Source organism: Rhodamnia argentea, chromosome 2 (assembly GCF_020921035.1).
Source record: "Rhodamnia argentea isolate NSW1041297 chromosome 2, ASM2092103v1, whole genome shotgun sequence".
Classification (NCBI taxonomy): domain Eukaryota; kingdom Viridiplantae; phylum Streptophyta; class Magnoliopsida; order Myrtales; family Myrtaceae; genus Rhodamnia; species Rhodamnia argentea.
The window spans coordinates 12,450,938-12,461,409 of NC_063151.1; the positions used below are offsets into that span (position 1 = coordinate 12,450,938).

Genomic DNA, 10,472 nt, shown 5'->3' on the forward strand with positions numbered 1-10,472 from the left:
TCGTGCCGTGCCACATAGGATGGCTATTGCTAACTAAACCTTCACATCGAGGACTTTCGGTTAAATTTGGCCAAGAGGACTAAATTTCTAATGTTAAAAAATTTAAGACTGAATTAACATAGTTGAAATGTTTGGGACCAAATTAATAAGTTGTCAAAAAATTTGGGACCATATTGACACATTCTAAAAGTTTAGGATTAAATTGACAGCTGTACAATAGATTTAGGACTTCTTGGATAATTTTTCCACTTTATGTACTAGGCGAGAAAGTCCATTCTTATCAAATTTTTTTGAGTGGAAAATGTAAGTTCTTAAATTAAATAGTCTTTTGAACCAAAACGTCCTTCCCTTAATCTGAAATTAGAAATCATAAGTATTACTTCTTGTAACATGAAAAACCTTTTTTTTTTTTTTTTGCTTTCAAAATAATAGATTATGTTGGATTCGGTGAAAGAATATCTCCAGGCAGAAGAAAATCTTCAAAGCAATTCTAGTAGAAAGGGCCTCAGGAGAGGCTGAAGAAGTGCAATTCTCATAGTGCTTCATAGTTGTATTCTCTATACCAAACATAGCCATTAAAGACTATCAAACAGTACACACCTTAAGTCCCAAACAGCACCTTAAGAAAGTCTCAAAATGAGGATACATTCAAGTCAAATGTGCTAATGGCGAGTGATGATGTCAACTTCACACGTCTATTTAAGCAACCAAATAGGTGCAAACCATGTCACACTTTGTCAATCAAAACAAAGAAGACTAATTAATCAGAATGGAGCTCAAGTAGATACAGTAAGTCAAAAGCAACCTATCAAAATGATACAGGCTAGCAGGATTCAACTCCACTAGTTGAACCTTTCAGAACTACAATATTGACATAACAGATTATCTGTGGTCCTCATTTGATCTTATTTCCCTTTTCAACCAAGAAAAGCCAGGGATGTCCATAAACAGCGAGCCTAGTTACCGTTCTCACCTTTTGCAGAGAAGAATCTGCTGAATCCCCTCGTTTTCTTCTCCAGCGTTGGAGAAGAGGAAGACGAGGAACCTGATGAGGTAGTTCTGTGTTTCGGATGCTTGGAATTGACAGGAGATCTCAGAATGTCTTCTTCTGCATCAGATGGGCTACCTGGGGAATCACACAGGGCTAGTGCAGATTCAGAACTCTCTCTGTGCAAATTATATGAAGTGACACTGTCTATCTCTGCATGATCAACGCTTTGCAATTGCGTGCTAGTACTCGTTGGTTCATCCTTAACAGTTCCTTCAGCTTCTTGACTGATTTCATCTGTTGGCACACTTGAGAGGTCTGTTTGGGGACATAAAGCTTGCAACTGTTTGCCGAGAAGAAATATGGTTTCTTGGCACTCGGCTAGCTTCTCTGCTGCCGCTGATAATTCTTTCTCCTGTGAGAATGAAAAGAAGTTCTAAATTCCGCACTCAACAATCATGAACAGCATGTCATTAAGAGAATCAGGGAACCAGTAATTCATTTTTTGTTTATTAGCTACTTATTCTTATGCAGGCATGTTAGATATCTCCACACCCATATGAGATCTAAAACCTAAAAGACAATAATAATAGCAAGAACTTTGTTAAAAAGTTCCCCCAGGCACTTGTTAAACAATCAAATACGGATATATTGCAGTTTTCAATACATTGTTTGTTTTCATGATATGCAAAATCAATTATTTGAAAATCGAATATTTCCTCATTAAGTATGTTTAACAAGCGGACTGAATGCACTCCTTTACAAAAGACCCTGATGACGACGACAACGACAACGATGATGATGATGAAGATGAGGATGACGACGACGACGACGATGACAATATCTATGATAGTCGCAACCACAAACTTTTAGTCCCTTCTATGTTTATTCCACTAACTTATTCTTAACATCCATTAAACGGCTGTTCATTTTACTTAGTCCAAAAGGATTGTGTATTTTATCATTACCTGTCCAAAATACATTGACCAAAATCTATTAAATTAGTTAAAAAAAAAATTCATGTTGGTAAAATTTGCTTATGATATAGTTCAACCTTTTTATTTGTTTATTTGCATGTACCACTAACATGTACATAATCAGAAAATAACACAATTGTAAAAGTTTGAACAATGTATAAATGTTATGTGAAGGAAAAAAAGTTGAATTAGGTTTTGAAAAAGCATTTTAAGTAAGCACCTACAGCCGCGTTGCATTCGAAGGCTAGTCACAAAGATTTTAAGTCAATCTACTTTCAACTTACCACTTTCGACTCAGTAGTACTCTGCAGGCATCATTCTCATAAAGAGGGACTAATTTGTACCCTACGAGAACATTGAGTTCTACCCCTATGCCATATCATCTCTCTCTTCCAATCATTAACATGTCTAAGGTGAAATAAGACAAAGAAACTGAGATCTAGCTTGATCCAGATAGGGGCATTTAGGTTCCGGTAATGATAACACAAGCTCTATTAACATCCCAAGCTTGATCCAGATAGGGGCATTTAGGCTCAGGTAAAGATGAAACACATATTTTTTAATAATAAGCTGGGCATAAATCTTAGGAAATAATGGCGGGACAAACTTTCTCCAGTTAAATGACAACTAAACCAGCAAAAGTTACTATTCAGGCTCTTAAAGTTGAGTGCAAACCATTTGCCGTGAAGATTTAAGCTATTAGAAAACAGCAGAAAATACATTCTACAAATGAAGACAGCCTCAGGCGAAGGTTGCAAGTATGATGAAGGCCTTTGACCTTGAACTGGGTTGTCTGTATAATACAGGAAAAACTCCATAACTGCGTGAAACGGGGAGCATGAACATTCTAACTCTGGGCCACTAGATTTTATACACTTAAGCTACCAGAGAACCATATGCAATATATTTGAATTCTTAATATAGGGGCTACATGGTTTGGGGGTTATACAAATTGAATTGACTGAAAGCAACCTCACCTGTTTGGTCCTATTGTCAGCACCGCTCTCGATTAAGCAACTTTCAGCCCTACAATAAGAGGAAAAACGCAGTTAACATTAAATATGACCATAGTGAAGCGTATGAATTCCCACTCACTGCTATCGAACATTTAGAGCCTATTTCGGGGCCACTGGCCCCTCAGCTTTGGAGGAAACTATAGCTTTTAATTATTAGCAGGAGCACTAAAAGTTGTTGAAGAGAAAACAATGATCTTCAGCAAAAACTAAAACAAAAAGCCCAGTACGTCATTAAATGTAGACCTAATAGGGCGGGCAGGGCCACTGTCTCTCGGTCACTACACAATGTAATTTTCATCATACTTTCTAAAAAACCAATGATGTAATTTCTTCAATTTGCCATAAGATCTAAAAAACCCTTTATCCGCCACCTGAACCCGCTTCCATTCCAACCAAAGTTTTTGTATCAGCTGTTCATCAATATTCTGAAGTTTCCAAACTCAAAGAGCATAAAAGTGAAGGGAAAATTTTGGCTAAAGAAGCATGCAGTCACATTAATGCTGGAACTCAACCAAAAAAAAAAGAACATTAATGCTGGAACTGGCCAGCAGCAATACTAGCAAAGCAAGAAGCTTAAACAAAATCTCCATAGGGAAGTCTAAGGGAAAGTGCTAACCTCTGTAACTGCTCATGAAGATCTTTACATCTGGCCAAAGCATCATGTCGACCCCTTTTTTCTTCCTGAAGCTCGGTATTCAAACTCTCTGTTTTTGCTCTCAGAATGTTTACCTCAGTTTCTAGTCCTTGCGCTCGTATTTCTAGTGACCTGTATGACTCTGCCATACATTTTAACTGTGTTTCTGCTAAGCTATTTGACTTCTGAGCGGAAGCCAACTGTGATTTAACTTCTGATAGCAGCTCCTCAGTTTCCTGAAGCTGAATCTTTATTGTCTCCAAATTTTGACTATATCTGGCTAAATCTGACACCATATTTTCCCTCTCTAATTTCAAGTTCTCATGCTCTTCCAATGAGACCTTGTGTTGCATTGTATTAGCATCATATCCTGAAGCTAAATTGCCACAATCAGGGAATTCAGGGTTAGAGGATGTATCAGATGCAGTACCACATCTATTCTGATAATTCTTTTTGGAAGAATCAGGCTGAACCACCTTATTCTCGGGTAGAGCGACCTTGTCTATGCAATCGGGGCTGTTCATTTCTGATCCAAGATCCTTGTAGCCAAGGACGTTGAAATTGAGCTCACTTGCCTTTGTCAATACACTAGAGAGGTCAAGGACAAAACTTGCCAAACTTGTCTCTCCATTTAAAACTTTCTGAAAGGTGACAAGGAACTCATCAATTTCCTGGCCAAATACATCAGCATCATGAGGTATGTCACGGACTGTCAGGGCCTCTTTGCGTTGCAGAAGAACAAACTTTTTTATATGAGTTATAGCACCAGCCAAATCTTCGGACAGGTTGGCATCCTTTAGAGCAGTACTGACAGCTTCTTCAGAACAGGCTTGTGTACAGCATGAGGAATCAGACTTGCATTTCTTTAAAGACACACTTTGCTCCTGCAATGTAGCAAATGCATCGAGCATTACTTGTTTAATATCCTTCAAAATTTTGTCCATGTCATCCTCTTTGGATACAGACTCAAACATTGAGGACATTCTCGATTGCAACTTCATCAGCAGCATCTGATCGATACAAACTTCATTGTTTACAGATGGTAATGCATCAGGAGTAATCAGAGTTTGCACAGAACCTGAATCTTCCTGGATCTGCATTGCAGCAACGTTATCCACATTCTTTAATGCCCTTTTGTCAGAATTATCAGAACAGGAGACAGATTCATTTGAATTGTTTGACAAACTAGCCAGCTTCTCCATTTCCAAGAAGTCATCCATGAGTTCTGAGTGACTTGTATCATCAGCTTTGTTTGGTTCCGGTTTCCTATCTTTCTTAAATTGGGAAAGCTCAGAAAAGGACGTTGTTGCCCATGAGTCAGCACAACTCCTCCCATCATCATTTCCATCTTCCGACATCGATATCAGGCTAGGTGGATTACTTTCATTATGACTTAAGGAACCTCCAGCAGGGACCACAACAGCAGATTTTGGTAAACTTCTTTCTTGACTGGTAATTTGGAGTTGCGTTTCTAGGGTCTGAAGCTTGCTGGTGATCTTAGCACACATGTTCCTCGAAGTCTGCAATTCAGTATTACGGGCAGCCAAAGCTTCTTTTAGCATCTTCATCTCCTCTTCCATGGCCAATAAACGTTCTGTGAGGAATTCGTTCTCTTTGTGAAAGTTTTGGACATTGTCAAGAGAAAATTCCGACCCATGGGAATAATGAGGAGAAGAAGGCTTGACAGGAGATCTCTTCAGCCGCGATTCTCCATAATCCCTTCCTAAGCTCTCAACCTCTAACTTCATTTGTGCAACTGCTGCCGGACCAGGTAATCTCTTGCGCACTAAACCACGTAGCCTTTGGCACTCTGTCTCTAGCTTAGCTATCTTTTTAACACCCTCCATATGCTGCTTGTTAGCTGCTTCTGCAGACCTCATACTCAGATTCTTCTCTTCATTGCGGATTTCAAGCTCTTTCGAGACTACATGGACTTCATATTTAAGTGAACCCATTTCCCTCTCTAATGACTCAATACTACTCTTTAACATCTCTATTTCAGCCTCTGCCTGTGATTTCTGTTCACTCATCTTAATGAGCATGTTAGAGCGCTCTTGCAATGACCTAGAAATTGCTGCATTCTCAGCAGCAGATTTGAGCAGTTCCTGATCCAGATTCACTATCTTCACTTCAAGGTCATGCTTAAAGTTTTCCCATTGCTTTGTTTTGGTGAGGACAACTTCCTGCAAATTCCTTTCGTGATCTTCCTTAAGATTTCTTATTTGCCTCATGCACTCCTTCAGGGCTCCATCTAGATGTGATGCCCGGTCTTCAGCAGTGAGTTTTGATAGTGTGACAGACTCCAAATGACTTTTCAATGCCAGGGCTTCTGCCTCAGCCTTTTCCCACCCTGTCCAACAGATTTAAAAGTTAGAACATGAACACCCAACCCCCATCGAGATCCCAATCTAAGCGCCATCAATATGGCATCATTTTTCATCTCTAATGACACAAATCAAAAGCAATACCTGAGACAGCATCTTCAGCAACTTTAGCATGCTGTTTTGCCAGGGTGTCCTTGGCAGTTATCTCTGAATTAGCAGTGGAGAGCTGTTCATCTAATTCCTTAATATGGTCATCTAAATCCTTGATATGGTCCTCTAATGTCTGTACTTGTTCCTCATAAAATTTCACTTGATCTTCCAAACCAGTTAGATGTGTATATGACTCAACAGAGATTTGAACATAATTTGGTTTTTTGTAGGTCTCCTGTTGTAAAAAACAAAACAACACAAGATTTAGATGAAAGCACCAAAAACCAGAAAATGGTTTGTTAAACTACACAGAAGAGAGCAAGGTAGCTTCGCCCAGTCAATCATACCTGAAGGTGGAGCACATGAACTTCAAAATAAAGGATCAGAAAGGCAAAGAGAAGGATGAAGGACATCAAACATGTAATGACTGGAGGAGATGTCCGTCAATGAGCTTCTAAACCCATTTTCCAGTATAGGATATTCTATAATGATAAGACGTGATACAACTAAAAGACTTTTTGCTTGTTTACTTTGACAATGTACTTTCTATTGGAGAGATATCATCTTAGACCATAAGTCCTTGAATTGAATCATAACCCTAGTAGAAGGACCCAATACCATTCAATATGCTGGTAAAACAGTAAGGAATTCAAGTCAGCAAAATGATTGATAGATTTGTCCATGTTTCCATTCAATGAGCAAGCATGTCTTATATCCATGTTAAGTACCAAAAAAATCACCAGAAAAAGTATCCTATGGACCTGCAGCCATGACATTCTGAAATTTCCACAACAACATGAATATTTAACTTTAGAGTGGCTGTTAAAACAAAAAGTCCCCATTTAGCAGTGGGGATACTTCAGTGACTACTGGAACAATCGGAATGCTGCTTTCGTTTTGAACACATGAGATAAATGCACCATATTCAAGACAACATGTGAGTAGTGCCTGCAGTGCAATGCAGAGTATTGACTAATAAATGGCACTATGAATACTTGGGAGGCTGATGCTAACAAGATCTCATTTATGGAGGAACAACGCCAACAGCATTAGAAATAGTGCATTTTTATTTCTTGAATAACATATTCGTGTCTAAACCAACCTGATTACTCTGGGACTTAGGCCGCGGTGGTGAAGCACCGGCAGAATCTAATACAGCTGCCGCCTTTTCAACTGCTGCCTTCTCAGCAGCTGCCTTATCTGATGACTTTCTCTTCCAGGGCCAGCTTCGGCGTTCCATTTGTGACAGAGGAAGTTGCACTCTAGAAGTTGAAATAAGTCAGAAACATATCACTAGAGAGAGAGAGAGAGAGCTCTTTGTAACAGATTAGTGAAAGCTAAATCAAGCATCACTTAGTATTAAGATCTAGAATGCCTTGCAACTCCTCAAATATACTACAACAAATTCAAAAGCAAAAACAAGAGATCTAACCTATTTTGAGTCCTCCCAGTTCAGTTGTCAAAGTAAAGCATTTGAAAAGACCACATCAACACTTCAAAATTAGCTTCCAGATAACATGTAATTCACCATGCTAGATACCCAGTTACATTATCAACATTTCAAGTTAACAGCTGAAAAAAATTCCTTCCAGGGCTGTGAAACACTACATTCCGTGCAAGGGCACTTCCCAGATTGCTATGGAATTTTACAAAGTTAGTTGGAGCAAATTGCAGAATCTTGAGAGATATATCACGGACATTAGGGACAGAATTTCGTAACAATTGTGGGCCAAATCAAACAATTACAGACCTGAAATGCCCCAGGAAAAGAAGAAGAAGAAGAAGAAGAAGAAGAAGAAGAAGAAGCAACGACAGAAATGGTATGAGAAACCGTCATTCACATAGAGCAAAGGGAAGAGAACCTCTCCGTACAAAAAAAGAAGAAGAAGAAGAAGAAGAAGCTCCTCCGAACCACACGAAACGACACCTAGTTCCGGTTCTCACTCCATTGTCAGTCAGCTAACAAACTCAAAACAGATTCGCAGTAATGCAGATGCAGGAATTGTCTGGATTTGAAAAAGTTTTGGGAAATTGGGGCTCACCGGAGCAGAATGCACCTGCGACGAAGCTGAGTGAAGCTAACCCAATGTGAATGCAGCTCGCAACAAAGATCTAAGCACAGACGGCTTCTTCTTCTCTCGTTAGATTGAATCGAGTCCTCACAGATATGCTCAGCTAACCGTGTGCGTGAGAGAGAGAGAGAGAGAGAGAAGGGTGGGCAGTTACGGTGGTGGCGGAGGAGAGCGTGGTGGTGGTGGTGGTGAAAGTGGGTGAAATGAGATATTCAGGCTTCGGTGTCACTCGAAAGGGAAGACGTTGGAAAAGCTCCAAAAACATCACCTTTTCCTTTTACATTAAATCAATTGAACTTGTTTTTTTTTTTTTTTATTTGCAAGAAGAGACAAAGACGATATAGAAAAAGAGAAAAGAGGAGGGGGGGGGGGCATTGTGATTTTCCATGGTGTTTTTTTTTTTTTTTGTCCAATTGAATTTTGTACCAAACTCAACTTCCATATAATCTTGGTACATGGGTCCATTTTCAATTAATTAACAGGTTAAGCCCTAGTGGTTTCTTAATTTGAGAGGGTTATTGGGCTCTAAAAATAAATGATTTAAAAAATATTTCTTCAAAATAATAGCTCGTATCGTAAGAAATGATGAGTTAGTGGAGAAGATTTTCATAATCAACAACAATTTATATCTAGACATTTTCGTAAACGATGGAATATCATTTGTTTATTCACTTTCATAAATAATACAAGCAATCATCTTTAAGAAAATATTTTCTGAATTATTTATTTTTCACGAAACAAATGGAGCCCTAATTTAAATAGGTTTCTAAATTGGGGTTTCCTTAAGACCCAAAAAAAAAAAAAAAAGTTGGGTCTCCTTACATTGAACGGTGATATTATATATAAGAGGGGTGTTGTTTTGCCGATTCGCGATCAACTGTGCATGTAAATTGCAACAAAAGAAATTGCAAGCGCTTTGAAGTCAATAAATTTTATGGTTAAATTTGTGAATGCATTTCTAAGATTGAAATATCGTTTCGCAAGAAATCACGAGGGGGTAAATATTGTGTGAGTTACTAGGTATATGAAAACACGGAGAATGTTTGAGTACCTCGAATTAGGTGTAATCTTCGTTACATAGCTTGATTTACGGTTAAACAACGTGCTCATCTCTCGATGGTTTAGGCCCTATCCGTCGAATAACATAAATTCGATATATATTTTATTTCCTTATTATGTTGATTACTATAGTTTTTTTTTTTTTTTGGTCGATTGTTGATTACTATAGTTCAATAGCTTGTTTAAGCAGCACGAAGAGATATAAAGGGCTTATGGAGGGATTTAATCCCACCAATAGGGCTACCATGGTCTCCCTTTTTTCCCCGATGGAGAAAAGGGATCGAGATAGTGATCTTAAACTCCACTTTAGACGGAATATTTCTTGTTTTTTTTTTTTTTTTCAAGCAAACGGTGGTAATTTGTAAGGTGCTTGGGTGTCGCGGAACAAAGATATTATAACATATAAATATTTAGGCGACAAATGGGGGGAAGGGAATTGACAGGTTTGACCCGGAGCGGGCGATTGGTTGGCGATGTCGAGAGAATCCCGCACGCGTGGGGCGGAAGCAAGAGCGAGCTGAGCTGGATCCGATATTTGGGCGTCTGCGTGTGACTGACGACGACCTTTGGACCACCGTCGCTATTGGCTGCTCAACTCACAGCTCTCGACGCACGTTGCGTTGCGGTTGCACCGTAGATCTCGTGGATCCCCGCATCTCGGCCGTTCATCAACCATCAGGCGAATGGCTTCGCGTTCTATCGATATCGGGACACCGGATGAGGTGGGTTTAGTTTGACACCCCCAAATTGAATCGACGCCCAAATAAGCAAATGAAATCGGGTAGAAATGAATTCACAAATGAGGTTGAATCAAACTAGACGAGAGTTGGAAGCCGAACCGAATCATATAGAACGAATTAGTTTGGTTCGGTCTAGTTCCATACCCAATCATTAATTATTGAGAAGAGTCCAAATAAGGAAGTGAAGTATTCTTATTTTCTCATATAAGGGTCTCAAGTGAACTTTATTTCAAAAAAATGCCTGAAGTGGCATAACAATTCCAAATAAGGCTAGCGACCCCATCGATCGGAGGCCAAGGTGGGCAAGCTCTCGATTGAATTGGGAGAGGGGTCGAGCCCTCTTTAGGATCTAGGCGAGGGCCCGACCCTCTCCCGGTTCTAGCCACGACGGAGCTCTCGCCTGCGGTCAACGAGGTCACGGCCACCTTGCCGTTGCCCGTCGACCTTTGTCAATGCCCCCACCATCGGTGGGGAGTAGCCATAGGCAAGAGAGGTAGTAGCCTCTACCGCCT

The 10,472-nt window shown here is 39.6% G+C and overlaps 1 protein-coding gene across 1 annotated transcript; it reads right to left on the minus strand.

Annotated features, from left to right (window-relative positions):
* Nucleotides 1-553: 553 nt before the first annotated feature.
* Nucleotides 554-8,397, minus strand: LOC115726511 (filament-like plant protein 4). The gene is made up of 6 exons (XM_030656413.2): nt 8,132-8,397; nt 7,192-7,351; nt 6,084-6,324; nt 3,598-5,965; nt 2,943-2,991; nt 554-1,403 (listed from the first exon to the last, which is right to left on the minus strand). The coding sequence occupies exons 2-6, from the start codon at nt 7,327-7,329 to the stop codon at nt 957-959; spliced, it is 3,243 nt and encodes a 1,080-aa protein (XP_030512273.2). The 5' UTR covers nt 7,330-7,351; nt 8,132-8,397; the 3' UTR covers nt 554-956.
* Nucleotides 8,398-10,472: the final 2,075 nt, after the last annotated feature.

Coding starts and splice junctions, on each gene's coding strand:
- LOC115726511 (XM_030656413.2), bottom strand. CDS start 7,329: ATGGAACGCCGAAGCTGGCCCTGGAAGAGAAAGTCATCAGATAAGGCA. Junction 6,325..7,191: donor CTAAGTCCCAGAGTAATCAG/GTTGGTTTAGAC, acceptor TTTTTACAACAG/GAGACCTACAAAAAACCAAA. Junction 5,966..6,083: donor TGCTGAAGATGCTGTCTCAG/GTATTGCTTTTG, acceptor TCTGTTGGACAG/GGTGGGAAAAGGCTGAGGCA.